This window comes from Octopus sinensis, linkage group LG22, assembly GCF_006345805.1.
Source record: "Octopus sinensis linkage group LG22, ASM634580v1, whole genome shotgun sequence".
In the NCBI taxonomy this organism is placed as follows: Eukaryota; Metazoa; Mollusca; class Cephalopoda; order Octopoda; family Octopodidae; genus Octopus; species Octopus sinensis.
In genome coordinates, this window is record NC_043018.1 from 26,372,764 (window position 1) to 26,390,263 (window position 17,500).

The 17,500-nt window shown below is 31.9% G+C and overlaps 1 protein-coding gene across 5 annotated transcripts in view; it reads left to right on the forward strand.

Moving 5' to 3' along the window:
• LOC115223136 (protein unc-13 homolog B-like) overlaps positions 1-17,500 on the forward strand; it is a 201,774-nt gene that overhangs the window by 17,979 nt on the left and 166,295 nt on the right. The window contains exons 3-4 of one of the 5 annotated variants that reach the window (XM_036512227.1): positions 2,863-2,892; positions 4,745-4,753. The exons of 3 other annotated variants lie outside the window; for them this stretch is intronic. In XM_036512227.1, coding sequence (XP_036368120.1) covers positions 2,863-2,892; positions 4,745-4,753 — 39 coding nt within the window. The remainder of the gene's footprint in view (positions 1-2,862; positions 2,893-4,744; positions 4,754-17,500) is intronic. One more of the 5 variants, XM_036512228.1, reaches the window with a different exon arrangement.

Genomic DNA, 17,500 nt, shown 5'->3' on the forward strand with positions numbered 1-17,500 from the left:
GACACCGGTCTGTCGCAGGTGAGCTGCGAGATACAGGAGGAAAGAGTGAGAGAAAGTTGTGGCGAAAGAGTCAGCAGAAGTTCGCCATTACCTTCTGCTGGAGCCGCTTAGGTGTTTTGCTCATAAACACACATCGCCCGGTCTGAGATTCGAACCTGTGATCCCTCAACCGCAAGTCCGCTGCTCTAACCACTAGACCATGTGTCTCTACTTATGGTGGCATGAATTTATAATAAACACTGACATCAAAAACTGAATACTTTCTGGATTTTCCAACAGTGGTGTCTCACTGTTTTAAGTTCAAACTCTACCCAGGACCTCTCGGTGTTTCATCTCTGTATAGTTGATTAAAATAAACGCTAGCAAGATAGCCATGGGAAAATTAAGTGTAATGCCAGTAACCTGTGAAGTGTTAATATTGTGAAGACCTTTTAGTCTTGATGAGGAAGGGACACTGATACTTCTCTGGTGCTGGTGCCAATGAAAAATGCAGCCAGTATACTCTGTAAAGTAGTTGATATTAGGAAGGGCATTCAGTTGTAGAAACCAACTGAAAACTAGCGTATTACAAAGTCCCGTCCTCTAACCTAAACATGTGCTGGTTTCATCCATGACAATGTATCTGACCTATGCCAGCATGGGAAGTGGATATAGAACGAGAACTATGAGGATGATTATGATAACTTATACTCTGTCCAAAATGAGGCCTTTATTGTCTAGGCAATGAAAGTCCAAAATCATTCTAAAATAACTCAAAAAGTTTTTGTTTAAATTACAGTATTCATAAATTTTTCTTCAATACAGGTGAACTTATAAATAATCCATTTTTCAAATATTGATAGAAATTAATCAATTTAATTCTAAAGCTTAGAATTTAGTCTGTTGGTATGTGTGTGTGTGTATATATATATATATATATATACACATACACACACACACATATGTAAATACATATATACATGTATATATATATATATATATACAAATAAAAATACCTTAAACTTATATATGTATATATTTTATTAAAAACATTACACTGTTATCTATTATTTTTATATTTTCTGAGTTTGTTGTTGTTATGAAGAGCTTGTATATAGGTTTCTTCGATTTATTCCACTGACATTACGAGCCGACTTGACACTATCATCTCAATGGTATTATTAGAATGATGGATGGTACATGTACTTTGTTTTAGAACTGTTTATAGCTTTAGTATTTTTATTGGCTATTATAAGTGCATTGTGATAATTAAGAAAGTTTTGGATTTAAAAAAATCTTATTCTATTATAAAGTGCTTTCATTTTTTCATGTTGATTGATAATTTATATTGAGATAAGAGATTCAAGTAAATAGCTTGGCATTAATGCTTTTTAAGGATTCTATACATAATTGTGATCTATTATTAGGTGTGTATATAATAACTCATAAGAGTAGGAACTTATATACAAGCTCATGACGAAAACAATTTTTTTCCTAAGTTAGGAAAAGGTTTCTAAAAAAAAAAATATAGAAAAACAAAAAAGAAAACAAAACAGCACCACTATGTCACTATGTAGTATTTCTTCTACCAAATTTGCACAGTAGGAATGAATGGAAAATATTTTGTACTAAAAATCAAAATAGTTTATTAAATCTCAACATTTTAAAGAAAAATAGTGATCGTCTTCCGTGACAAATATTAACCCTTTAGCATTCAGATTATTCTGTCAAATGTAATGCTGATTTATTCATTGTTTTAAATTAATCAGGCTTCAAGATTTCAATGCTGTGATTGTTTATTTTTAGAATGACATTGTAACGTAAGTGTGAGAAGCCAGATCTGGCTGGTTTAAGCACACAAGTATAATATTTGGGTCTGATATGGCCAGTTTAAATTCTAAGGGGTTAAATTTGTTAAGAACCATTAGAACCAATAGTTTCCAAAACACAAATATATATACAAAGCATACAAATACCAAGAAATTTATCTGAAATATTTTTAAAGTCATAATTTCATTTTATATCTTTGGTTATTTTCATTTTCTTTCTTTCAATATGGATGGTATACATCAAATTGTCGAAAATATTTATTTATTTATTTATCTATGTTTTGCGTTGAATGCAAAAACATCATTTAAGTTTCTTCTAAAACTATTTTGAAATTTTTTTTTTTTTACTACAAGTGTTTTGTAAATATACACACATGCATATATCTATTTATCTATCCTTATATATATATATATATATATATATATATATATATAAATTAGAAGCACTACACAGCATTAGAATAAATAAAGATGTAGAGTAAACTTATGTATATACGTTTTCAACAAGCACATATATTTAGCCTTGCTGTGGTTAACCGTTGCTCCTACTTTCCACAACAACGCTAAAACAATGTATTTGCTAAAGCACACCCCTATAAGTTTACCTTACATCACTATATATATATATATATATGTATGTATATATATATGTATGTATATATATATGTATATATATATGTATGTATATATATATGTATGTATATATGTATGTATATATATATATGTATGTATATATATGTATATGTATATATATATATTATATATATATATATATATATATGTATGTATATATATGTATGTATATATATATGTATGTATATATGTATGTATATATATAGTATGTATATATATATGTATGTATATATATGTATATGTATATATATATATTATATATATATATATATATATATATATATATATATATATAGATGTGTGTACATGTCAGGTACATTGCTAATTGCTTATATCCCTTGACTGATTTGTTCCTTTTCATTCTGTACCTTAAACTGTCACACAAGATCAGTTATCTAATTTTTTATGCATGCTGCATTAGATCAAGCCGCCTAAACAGTCCATCTGCTCTGTAAGTATGCAAGAGCTATTTCTTTATAATTAACAATTTCAAAAAAGAAAAAATAATAATAAAAAATAAAAGAAAAAAAGAAAAACAATTCTATTCATCATGCAATTGATTTGATTTACCTTTTTTTGTGGCCTGTGGTCTAGAAAAAACAATGGTATGGCATTTGGGGTCAACTGCATATGCTGACACACAGTCAGTTGTCCGTTTAAGGTACAAATTCGATCCCATGCTTCACTCACTGAATGTGATTGTTAAGAAGTGAATTTTACCTAGCCTTTCCCAATTAGTGCCTTTTTTCTCATTGCTAGGATAACTGTCTAATTAGCCTGTTATCCTTTTCTAATTAGCCTAGCATGGAGTTGTATTGTTTGTTTTTCTATAATTTTTTTTTTGATTTGCTCAAGCTTTTAAATGTATATTTTTTTATTTTATATTTATTAATTTTTTTTTTCTTTTTGGATCAAAGAAAAATTAAAAGTTGTATTTATCGCAATTTCATTCATATTCACAAATTCACAAATTTTCATTTAGGCAATCTCGTTAACAAATTTCTCGAAATTCGTTATCAGAATACTAATTATTTGTGGTTATGCTTTTGAGAAAAATTACATTGAGCAGTTTTGAAATCTTGTGTCTATGTTGACATTTATCCGTAAAACTGTGTTTTGTAGTCGTGGTTTGAATGTTTTTTTTTTATTTTATTTTGTTGTTTGTTTTTTTTCTTCTTTTATTTGTTAAGCATTCATCACCGTCACATGTTATATAACCACATTGAGGATTTATTTGATTTTGATAATTATAGGAAGAAATCTGTTCAGATAATTCTGGATTTAAAACCAAAATTAACCCAAAACATTCTTTATTTGTAATACTGAATTTTTATCCTAATTAGAATAACATTTTTAATATATTAATCAAAGTCCATTTTTAATTTCTTATTTAATTTTTATCAAGCAGGAACAACTTTTGGACTTTCCTAGCAATTTTTTCTTCTTTTTTTATGTTTCTTTTTCCAAAATAATACAACTCTTTTAAATTGTTAAAACTGCAAAATGGAAAATAAGCTGCAATTCTTATCTTGCAGTTTGGTCTATGGAAGGAATATATATATATATATATATATATATATATATGAATTCTTTCAAATCATTTAGAAATGCTTCTATGATAAAATTTAATCTCTTTTTTTTAAGAAAAATTAATCTAAATTTTATATACTTTAAATAAATTTTCAGATTTTCATTATGATAATTATCACTTTGTTTTTACTATTTAGAAATTTAACACCATTTTCTGCATAGGGGTAAATGAACTGCAAAAATGCTTTTTAGTTCTGTGAAAAATTTCAATTGCATGATAGTACAAACCTACTTTTATTTTCTTGCCGTAAATTGTCTCTTTGCCAGCACTATTTCCAAAAAAAAAAAAAATAATAATGGTAATAATAATATTAAAAGTGACAATAATAATAATTATTATTAATAATAATAACAACAATATTTGTTTTTTTTTTTTTCTAAATAAGTTTCTTCAGCAAAGCAGCCTCTGCTCACATTTATGCTCATTATGATATTTATCACAAGCTTACTCACCAACACCTCCACCACCACCACCACCACCACCACCTTCAGCTGTTCTGAATATTAAGAACAACTTTTAAAAGGATTTCAAATAAAATAACCAAAAAAAAAAAAAAATTTAAATAAATAAATAAATAAATGAATAATAACTGAATGAATTAAGTGGCGGGCTTGTAATTAATTTTCAAATGTAAAAACCTTGCATATTAAGTTCTGTATTGTCTGAGTGTACTCTGCCAAAGTACTTTTTCCGCTTTCTATTCTCCATGCAGGTGGTGAAGGTATTTATACTTCTGCACTCTGTAGATGCAGTGCTCCTGTGTACCATTGCACTGTAAATTCACTGTAACTGAGTCTGATATAGACTGTTGCCTCTTTATTGTACAATTGCACACTGCACACTCACTGAGCCCTTCAAACAAACCTTGAAATTTTGTTATAAATTCATATCGTGTTGATCAAGCTTCCAAAAGTTTTTTTTTCTCTTTTTTTAGCTTTCTGTGTGAATGGATGTGTGTGTATTATCCATATATGTGTGTGTGTAAATATATGTATGTATGTATGTATGTATGTATGTATGTATGTATGTATGTATGTATGTATGTATATGTATATATATATATGTATATATAGATGTATATATATATATATATATATGTATGTATATATGTGTGTGTGTGTATGTAATATGTATATATATGAAATTTAAATAATGAGGGTAATAAATTAAATATTAATTTAATTAACATCAAATTAAAATCAGTTGCCTAGCATAGAGAAAAATCTGAAAATTCAGAAAAATTGTAATACATGCATCTAATAATCTCTTATTATACATATGTATATATATGTGTATGTATATGTATATATATATATATATATGTTTATATATATATGTATATATGTGTATATATATGTGTGTGTGCATGTGTATATATATATATATATATATATATGTATGTATGTTGTATGTATGTATGTATGTACATAGATGTGTTTTTGCATATATGAAAGGAAGCTGACTAAATCATTAGCGTGTCAGTTGAAAATGCTTAGTGGCTTTTCGTTTGTCTTTATGTTCTGAGTTCAAATTCCACTGAGGTTGACTTTGCCTTTCATCCTTTCAGGATTGGTAGAACAGATACCAGTCATGTACTAGGTTGAGTGTAACTGATTAGCTCCCCACTCCAGAATTTCAGGCCTCGTGCCTATAGTAGAAAGTTTATTTATGAATGTATAGAGAGTATATTATATTGTGTCTGGGGAGAGTCATTCTCTTTTAGTGCCTTATTAGTCATGTATGTGCCAAGAGTTATATTTTCGGGCATATAAGATGCATGGATGTATAAGGTGCACCCCAATTTTAGAAAGCCTAATCTGCATAGAAAAATCACAGCTAACCCCAAATTCCCTAGCTTAATATCTCACTCATTTTCATGTATAGGAGCTATGAAAATTTAGAATGGCACACTTTGGTAAGCTATTATGGTAAGCTAACGTACAATACTTACCAAATATTACTACTGACCCCTCTATCACTAATATTGTCCATCATTAATGATACCAACCAAATCTACCCAAAACCTGGCCTTCAGCATATAAAGTGCAAGGGTACTTTTGGGAGGAATTTTTCACCTTATATGCTGGAAAAGTAATATTTTCACCACTTTTTAAATTGAATTAGAATACTAGGGTTCCATTTCAACAATTATTGTATTTTTTATCATTCATCTTAATTAACTGAGATGTCAAGACATTTGTTTTGTTATGTGAACTCATTGAAATGATTTGTCTTGATAAATATGTTTTTCAATTAATTTGTGATAACTTAAAATGCAATAATTTTTTTTTTTGTAAATGTCACCGGTTTATCAGCAAATAAATGTTTTAAAATAATAATTTAAAGCAGTGATTCTCAAATGGGATCTATATGACCCCTGGGAATCTGTGTAAGATTTTTAGAGGTCCACACAAGCAAAATAATAAGTTAGGAACCCACAGTAGTACTCTAAGGGTCCACGAAAAGAGTTTTGCTTTCGATGTATTTATTGCAAGGAACAGCTCAGTTTTTTTCAGAATATTTCCAGCCACCAAGACACGTTCTCTTAGAGAGTTCCATTGAAACTCTCTTAGAGAGTTCCATTGCAAACTTACACAAGTGTATGAGTGACTAACAAAATAGAAATTTTTTAAAGAAGTATCTATAAAGCTAGTTTCTAAACATGGAATGGCAATGGGTGGGATGGCAGGATTGGAATGAAATAGTAATCAAGGAGATTCATATGTAAAAAATGGTTGAGAATCACTTGTCTACTTTGCAATAATTTGGTTCTGATTCCATTTCCACTAAGCAGCTCTCTAGACAAGTGCCTTTCACCATACTATGTTTGCCCTAAACTGTGGGCATGAGATTGAATTAGGCATGTAGTAATCTGTGTGTAACACCATCAGATGGTCTACTTCTTTTCTTGTAGACTTGATTTGTTACCCTGTTTAACACCACAACATCTACTTGGCCTTGGCTGCCTTTTACATATCTCTGCTTTATTGCAAGAATTCGCGCCTTTCCTCCAATTTAAGGACAACCCAGCCATCATGTATTATGGGTCATTGCCTTGTTTCTTTCTCCTAGTCTCTCTAGCTTTAATAGTTTGGATTAACTGGATGCAACCCTTAATCCCTTTACTACACCATGAAACATGTATATATATGTGTGTGTATGTATATATATATATTTAAACACATAAGAGATGACCATAATAGGAAATCTGACTCACTAGAAAGAGCAGTTAAACTCCAAACCACTAATAGTTGTAATTCTGAAAGGGAAAGAGAAATAAAAACGTTTACCCTATCTTTCCTGGACTATGCATAGTTCTTTTGTAAATAAAATAAGATTATTTTACTTTACAATTGGCGTTGCCAATTATATATATAATATATATATATATATATATATATATATATATTTAAACACATAAGAGATGACCATAATAGGAAATCTGACTCACTAGAAAGAGCAGTTAAACTCCAAACCACTAATAATTGTAATTCTGAAAGGGAAAGAGAAATAAAAACGTTTACCCTATCTTTCCTGGAATATGCATAGTTCTTTTGTAAATAAAATAAGGTTATTTTACTTTACAATTGGCATTGCCAATTATATATATATATATATATATATATTTAAACACATAAGAGATGACCATAATAGGAAATCTGACTCACTAGAAAGAGCAGTTAAACTCCAAACCACTAATAATTGTAATTCTGAAAGGGAAAGAGAAATAAAAACGTTTACCCTATCTTTCCTGGAATATGCATAGTTCTTTTGTAAATAAAATAAGGTTATTTTACTTTACAATTGGCATTGCCAATATATATATATATATAATATATATATATATATATAATATATATATATATTATATATTTATATTTATTTATACTGTCGTACAGTAGTATCTTTCATTTTCAATATTCTGCAAAAACAAACATGTCAGGCCATGGGGAAATATTACCTTACTTAGAAATACGAAAGAGTTGATGACAGGAAGTGCATCCAGCTATAAAAAAATCTGTATCAACAAATTTTCTTTGACCCCTGCAAGCATGGAAAAATAGGTGTTAAAGCAATTATGATAATGTGCATACACACAAACACATATATGTTGCTATCAATCATGTGTTGGAAATATTCACCTCTATTTTACCATCCTGGTGAATAGTTCATTGTGAATTTGTCTTAGAGTTGCAACTGGTTCTTCAATAATCGATACAAGTCCACCCTCTACTTGGATTATTCTGCATTGTCCCTTACACCCCCTTGGGTACCCAAAGGGATATACTCAACCAGGCTTATTTGTGTCCTAAAAAAACCTTGTAAAGACAAAATCTCTAATGTGGTTTCTGTGGCCTGTTTAGTGGAGTTCATTCTGCTTCAAGATTTATATCAGACCTCTACGGTTCTTATCCTGCTTATAATTTTTCCTATAGATATTTCAGATTTGGTACCAGTTTTATCTATCTCATTATCCTACTAGAACATATATGGCCAGTTTAAATATTTAAAAGTTAATGAACTTAAGATTCTTCCTAAATATTTCTTTATTTCAATCTTAAAATAAATTTTGTTTATTATAACTATGTTCGTTGGTCAATGACCAAAAGAGTCCAATCATGAATACAAACAACCATAATAAGGTTCCTCTGAAAGATCTTGGGAATAATGTTACACAACAATGTGCATAGCTCAAAGATCAGAGAGTCTCTCCAAGTGAAGCCACTACTTCTTTGTAATGAGAAGTCACAGTTCCTGTATTACAGACTTGTGATTAGAATGAGACAGGAAAGAATTGCAAGATGGATTCTTCAAGCTGAGCCAAATGGCAGGAGGCTTAGGGGCAGACCAAGAACAAGATGGTTGGATAATATCCATGGTTTTAGTTGGTCATGCCTGGAAATCCAGCCAGAAGTGAAATGATGGTTGCTTTTGATAGGAGCCTTTGAAGGAGGCACCGGAAAACTCTATCCTCACAACTCTCCCTGAATAGAGTGGTTGTATAATGTCAACATAAGGTGACAGTCCCGTAAAGGGGATTACACCACCGCTATTTAGCCCTAGGAAGCATCGACGCTTCCTGTCAGCTTTGACACATTTCCAGTGTCCTTATGTTTGCGAAGGGGAGGCAAGCACCCCCACCAGCTAGGACACAGGAAATGTGTCAAAGACGACAGGAAACGTCAATGCTTCCTAGGGCTAAATAGCGGTGGTGTAATCCCCTTTACGGGACTGTCACGTTATGCTGACATTATACAACCACTCTATTGCTCCACCACCGCTTATGTCTCTTTGAGACATTCAGAAATTCAATATTTCTAATCTCCCTGAATAGTTGACAGAAAAAATGGATGGATGGATGGATGGAACAGGGTGAATGTCAAGGGATACCTAAGATTCATAATTATTTGAGGCAAGAATTCTTGCTTCAGAATAATTTTAATTCATAAGCAAAATAAAATAATAGAATAAATAAAATAGAAATAATACATAGTCTTAAATAGTATTAACTAGTCAGTAGTAACAATACGCATATCACAAGACAAATAATTCTTCTGCTATTGGGAGAAGTATAATCTCATATTTCAGACTATCCCTTTGTCTGAGAGTCAGAAAAAGAAAGGAAGGAATGGAAGATTTTCATTGTTGTTATTGGAAATGGTTTCTCTCTCTCAGACAAAGAGACAGTTCTAGAACATCAGATTTTTTTTCTTTTCTCTGGCCTAGTAAATTATCTACACTCATTAACTTCACTGTACGATTTCAATTAATATAGACTCACAGTTTTTTTGTTTTTATTTTTTCCAAATCTGTTTTTTTTAAGCTTAAAAATGCAATAGTTAAATATTTTTAATTGAAACTTGGTCATTTGATATGATGCTGAGTCCCCCGCAATCCTGAAATTAATTACCTTCAATTCTTCTCCAGTTTCTTATAAAATATCAACCACGATGTATTTACATCTCATACTCCAACAATGTCCTTTCTTTCGTTTGTTTCTATTTCCCTTTAATCTTCTGTCGTGCTTTTTAGAACCTATCCCCCATCCCAGTCCTAAATGCACACAGGCCTTCATGGCATTTCTCTGTTTGGGCTCAGTGAGTTGGTAGATATATATGCTATGGCATTCTGCAGATATGAATGAAATTGGTTTTAAATATAGGAAATAATTAGCTAGAAAAGTGAGTATGCATATATATATATGTGTATATATATATATATGTATGTATATATGTATATTATGTATATATATATGTTTGTATGTATGTATAAATGTACATATATATGTGTGTGTGTGTAGAGGTGTGTGTTAAAGAGAGGAAGTATTATTCAGCAGCCGTTATTAGAACTTGCTAGAATTTTCATTTTTTGCATTACGGATCCTTAATGACAGATTTTTGCATTGTTTCATCATTAAATTCTTGTATCTTTAACAATTGCATTATTCTAACGGATGTTCCATTACTTATATATATATAAAAAAAAGAAACAATAGTCTGTTTTTGTTTGTTTGTTTTTTTGTTTGTTTTCTAAAATTGCTTTATGTATTGTGATACTAAATTACATACATTAAAATCAGCGATGTTTAGGTTTAAAATTTGAATAAATCAGAGATATTATAAATTTTTTTATCTATATGTATATATACATTCAAGTTAATCTTTGTGTTTATTGTGTGCATTCGTGTGTGTACATAGATTTTGATAAAATACAAATATAATTCAGATTACTTAAAATCTATTTCAATAAGAAATATGTTCTATTTTACACATTCATGCACACACACTCTCTCTCTCCCTCCCTCCCTCCTCCTTTCTCCCCTCTCTCTTTATCTTTATGTCTCTCTCAAATTCTAAGATATTATCTTTATATGAATTCATAACATTTATCAATAAAGATAACTATATTTCATTTTGTTCAAACAATTCTTAGAACAAAGTTTTCTTTTCTAAAAATTAAATTTTAGGTTTCCTTTTTTTATTTATTTATTTTTTTAATGTTTTTCTTTTTACAGAATTTAAACTAAATCTGTAGTCAATTTTAGTCAATTTTAGAAAACAAGATAATTTAAATAAGAATGTTAAAAAAAAATTACTTTTGCTTCATGCCTTGTCTAGTACTTTTATATTGTCTGTAACACACCCTTAATCATCTAATGTTGCATTACAATTATCTCCCTTCCTCATATTTAACACTATCTTTTGAAAAAAAAAGCAATTAAAATTTTCTATGTCTTTTGACACAGTTTCAGAAATACCTTGTTTTTGCATCAGCGAACAAAATATATTATTGGTGATTATAAAGCAGATTCACTCGCACACTTGCCTAGATAACTCTTTCCCATTTCTTTATTCATTCAGATATAATTCTAGAAATAGACAACTGAAATTATATTTTGGGGTTAGAAAATATATTTTAATCACAAACTGAGAAACTTTCATTAAATGCTAGGGATTGTTTTTATTCTATTTTTGTCTTTTTTGCTTATTCAGTTCCTGATGAGTGTAATTCTTTTTTTCCTCATTTGCTTATTGCTTGAGGAAATATATATATATATATATATATAATATATATATATAGATAGATAGATAGATCCTCAGAAGATATATTTTAATAATTCAGTGAGAGACAAATGCAAATTAACATTATCAGCTTCATTAGCTAGCATCTGTTTTTGCTATATGTGCATCCAAAGTTGAGTACTAATATGCCATCTTATAGCTTCCTCAGAGCCATTTCATACTGTGAAGTTTGAGTTCTAATGGGTAGGGATAATTTATATGTATATATATATATATTGGCCTGTGGGTCACTTTGGTTGCTTCTGCTAAATATTAATAAAAACACACATGCCAAATCAGATTGGAACCTGGTGCAGCCCCCTGGCTTTCCAGTTTTCAGTCAAACTGTCCAACCCATGCCAGCATGGAAAAGGGATGTTGATACATATACTCATATTTTGAATTCTATTTTTCCTGTTTGCAAACCATACCCATATATATATATGGAAAACGGACGCTAAACGATGATGATGATATATATATATAAAGAGAGAGAGAGAAAGTACTGTCTTGTTGATAGGATCAGTAAAAACCAAGCACTCCATTTGGCAAGAGATAAATATCATTTAATAAACACAAGATTTACGTGTGAGCTACTCTAAGTTTGATGCTCAGATTATACATGGCAAGCCATACAAATCTGTCTTGTTACCACACTGTCTTCCAGATTGAAACATATAATAGCTGTCATGTTGAACCTGCACTTTTAAATTATTCATCAACATCATCATCATCATTTAACATCTGTTGTCCGTGCTAGCATGGGTTGGATGGGTTGGATGGTTTGACCAGGACTGGCAAGTTGAAGGACTGCATCAGGCTTCAGTCTGGGTTGGCATGGTTTCTACAGCTGGATGCCCTTCCAAATGCCAAATATATATATACACCAGAGTAAGCACATAAATGCAAAACAAGGGGGAAAAAATAGTACTTGAATACCAGAAGTAGAGTAGTATGCTCTATTAAAAAGCAGCAAAAAATCACAAAAACTGTTACTCAGAGTTTCAGTGTCTGACAAATGGGAACGTGAAACTCTGAGTAACAGTTTTTGTGATATTTTTGTTGCTTTTTATTGAAGTATATATATATATATTATCCAAAATGTATAATATTATATATCCATCACAGCTGATCTTACCTATCAGTTTCGTGCAAGGAATACAATGGAGTGTTGTGTAACCATCTGATTATATAACCTTATGCTCATCAGAGTTAGCTGATATGGAAGGGAATATAGCAACTGCTTCCATATCGGCTAACTCTGATGAGCATAAGGTTATATAATCGGATTGTTACTTAACACTCCATTGTATTCTTTGTGTGAAACCAATTGGCTAGACCAGCCATGATGGATATATAATACAAGGGTGAGTCAAAAAGTCATGCCACTTTGTTTAGGACAGATATAATTACCAACACAGGAATATGTATCATACATCAAAATAAAGCTGGTCCTCTGTGAATCACATCCGTACTTCTCAATATAGTAACCATTTCTCTCAAAAGCAATGTTCCTCCTTTGAATGAGAGCATGTATCCCTGCCTCATAAAATTCTGTTGACTGTTCTTTGAGCCATTTCTTCTCTACCTCTACACTCACCAGATTTAGCGCCATCAGACTATCATCTCTTCGGCACTACGAAAGAGGGTTTGAGAGGCAAACATTATTCCAGTGATGAGGAAGTGAAAACTATAGTGAAGGAGTGGCTCAAAGAACAGTCAACAGAATTTTACAGGGCAGGGATACATGCTCTCATTTGAAGGTAGAACATTGCTATTGAGAGAAACAGTGACTATGTTGAGAAGTAGGGATGTGATCCACAGAGGACCAGCTTCATTTTGATGCATGATACATGTTCCTGCGTTGGTAATTATACCGATCCTAAACAAAATGGCATTACTTTTTGACTCACCCTTGTACTATAAATTTCAGATAATATACCCACTCTGTTGACAGATACACACGTGCATCTCTTCGCTGACTTATGATCACTTTGATGACTCATGCATATATATATATATCCTTGCAATAAGGTCATCTTTCAAACATCAATATGAAATTGCTACATCTGCAAGGGTTAAGGGTTTGCTTCAGTATCTTTTTGTTTCCAGTTATCACCACTCCTTGTCTACTTAGTATATATATTGTAGTAACTAGTATAAGATTTATTCAAATACAAAACCTGACCAAACTCTCTACTTGAATAGTTTCTCATTAATAATTTAAAAAGTAGATAGTCTTCATTTAGCTAAATCTCATTTGTTTTAATCTCTAGGGAAGAAAGGCAAGCTTATCTTTATTCTCTCTAAGAACATCTTGATTATCTGTTTTTACTGAAGTCCAAATATTTCATTGTATTTCTTAGCATTTCTACAGCTAACTCTCTGAAGACTGTATTTTTTTTTTATTTATTTTTTTTTTAATTTTTGTTTTTCTTATAGAAAAGCTAGTTCTATTTGGAAGCCAGCTATCATCGTTCTGTAAGGCAGGCAGCTATCCTATGAAATTCATAAGCTGAATATTTATTATAAAATAAGCAGCTTTTTTTTTTTTCCTGTATTACACCAGAATTAGTTTTCTTAAACTCCATACAGCTATATGACAAATTTGTCACATTAATCGCTGTTTCTCTTGATTTATTTTATCAAACCCAGCTGGCTCATTTAATTTTTATATCTTGATGTGACAATTATTTTCATTCTTTGGCTGCCGAGTGATAAACAGCACTTCCATTCGTGATTATTTAATAATTTTAGATGCTTAAAGAACTATGTAAGTGGTTTATTACTTTACTAACATCATCATCATCATCATTATTGTGATCAGATTTAAATATGGGCATGGTGGTGCAGGGGTGGCTGTGTGGTGAGAAGCTTGCTTCCTAACCACATGGTTCAAGGTTCTGTACCACTGCATGACACCTGAGCAAGCATTTTCAGTTATAACCTCGAGTTGATCAAAGCCTTGTGAGTGGATTTGACAGATGGAAACTGAAAGAAGCCCATCATATATTCTTTTATTCCTTTACTTGTTTCGGTCATTTGACTGTGGCCATGCTGCAGTACAGCCTTTACTTGAGCAAATCAACCTCAGGACTTATTCTTTGTGAGCCTAGTACTTATTCTATTGGTCTCTTTTGCCAAACCGCTAAGTTACAGGGATGTAGACACATCATCATCGGTTGTCAAGCGATGGTGGGGGACAAACACAGACACACAAACATACACACAAGCACACACACACATACACACACACACATATATATACGACAGGCTTCTTTCAGTTTCTGTCTACCAAATCCACACAGTGGGACAGAACCCAGAACCATGTGGTTGGTAAGCCAGCTACTTACCACATAGCCACTCCTGCACCTATATATTTATATATATATATATATATATATCGTCAGCAAATCATAAATCTGAAAGAGAAGTACACTCTAAGTTATAGAGCAGCAGAGTAATTAGATAAAGAGAGCTTTGGCCAGTCTGTGGGGTTTTCCAGGGTTCCACGTCCCATTTGAGATAGTCATACATCTCTATTGAAAGACACTTGTTTCAATTCCTCTATTTAACCCTAACCTCTCATCACCTGGTACGAGGCCACCTCTCTCAATACCACTCACTTGAGGAGCCTTCTCTTGCAAGTCACTTGGTGACCTCATTGGTGATGGTGCCACATAGAAAGCTCCCAGTACACTCTGTAAAGTGGTTGCATCAGGAGGGACATCCAGCCATAGAAACCTTGCCAAAGTAGATAGTGGAGCTTGATACAATCCTCTGGTTTGCCAGCTCTTGTCAAATCATCCCACCCACCCATGCCAGTATACATACACTCATCAGGTTAGAATTGAGCTAGGAAACCTTAGTTGTAGTCCACAGAGTTTTCGTTATATTTTCCTTTTATAGCTAAGTCAAAAGGGGGAAGAATAGTATTAATGGTCATTGGCAGGGCCTTAAAGATCAGTGGCAATGTAAAAAAGGAAGAATCTATGTTTTATGGGTTATTCTTAGACCAAAAAGGACAACCCCTCTGACCCTTCCGACTGTCATCTTAGAGTATTCATTTCCAATGTCTCAAAAGATTGCAACAACATTCATTAACAAAAGCTTTCTCTCTCCCTCCTCTCCCCCTCTCTCTGTTTCTTTAATGGACATTAATTTGGTTTTCATAAAGCCTCCTCTCATTTTTAACTGTTTGATAAATACAGCCAAGAGCAGTAGTTTATGACACACACATGCACACACACACATATATATATATATATATTATAGAAAAGTTTGGGTGAAGTATTGTGTGTTACTAAGTTAGAGGAAAACCAAAAAGTTCGATGAAGCCAAAACAATGCAAAATGAATGAAATACAAAAGTGAAAATTGAACTACAGTTGAAGCTTTATTGTACTTCTTTGATATTTCAGGGTTATTAAAACCCTTTCATCAGGATAAGTTGGGGAAAGGGGAGATGAAATAAAGTTATCTTTGCTCAGACATGTATCAGGTCATCCTATAAGTTCTGTCCAAATTTTGAATAAAGAAAACAAGTGATGAAATGTTATATTTAATTGAAATTTAGTCAGCAATGCACTTTCCCTGATTATCTATGACTTCCTTCCATCTATTTACAAGCTTTTTAATCCCATCAATGTAAAACTCTTTTGGTTTCAAAGCGAAGAACTCTGAAATGTCAGTTTCGACCTCCTCCTGGCTTGCGAAGGTTATGTCCCCCAAATGATTCTATAAACTATGAAACAAATGGTAGTCTGAAGGAGCAATGTCAAGGGAATAAGGTGGATGAGGAATTTTTCCCAACCAAGCTCTCTTCAATCTTCTGTGATATGATCTTTGCAGTGTGGGGTCATGCATTGTCTTGATGAAACATCACTCCTTTTCGATTCACTAAAGCAGGTCCTTCTTTTCAAAGCTTGGTTCAAACACTCTAATTACTGAAAGTAGACTTGAGCATTGATAGTTGCATTAGGTGGTAACAATTCAAAATGAATTACTCCTTTGCAATTCCACCAGATAGAGAGAAGAACCTTTTTCCCATGAAGTTCCCTTCGTGGTTGTGGTTGAGCTTTTTCCCTTTTACCAAGCCACTGTTTACAGCATTTAACATTTCGTCATCAGTCACAAGTCTATCCAAAAAGAGTGAAATAAGTTCGCGAGAATGGAGAGAAGAGCAGATGTCAACTCGGGATTTGCGGTTACTTTCGGATAATTCACGAGGCACCCATTTTCCAAGTTTAGGAACCTTTCCAAGTTGTTGAAGATGACAATGAACAATTGTATGGTTTGAACTAAGCTTTATTGCCAATTCTTCAACTGATAATACAGGATTTTCTTCAAGTAATGCCTCAAGGAGTTTATCATCAAACTCAACTGGACGTCCTGTTCGATCTTCATCTTCAAGGCTGAAATCTCCACTTCTGAATTTTGCAAACCATCTTCTGCAAGTTCTTTCATTCAAGCATTCTTTCCCATAAACTGAGTATATGTTTCGAGCCACTTTGACTGCAGAGTTTCCTTTTTTTGTACTCATAAAGCATTATGTGCTTCAAATGCTCTTTGGATACTTCCATATTAGAAAGGGTTTTAATCAAAGAAATTTTAATTCTATTATTCTGTAAAATAATATTTAATTAATTTAAATCTAGACAAACGAATAAAAATATCTTTTAATTCTATTAGACATTCTAAAATACTATTAAATTTCATTCAATTTTAAAAAAGGTAAAATCGGACAGAACTTATGGGATGACCTGATAGAAAATGGTACTAACACATGCAGTCTGTTTCATGTAATACTTGTCTGTTGTTTAAAGCTGGTTTAAGCTTATTAATTAGGATAGCCTCTTTGATTCAAAAGTTACCCATGTTGCATTCCCTGGTACAATATTACAGCTG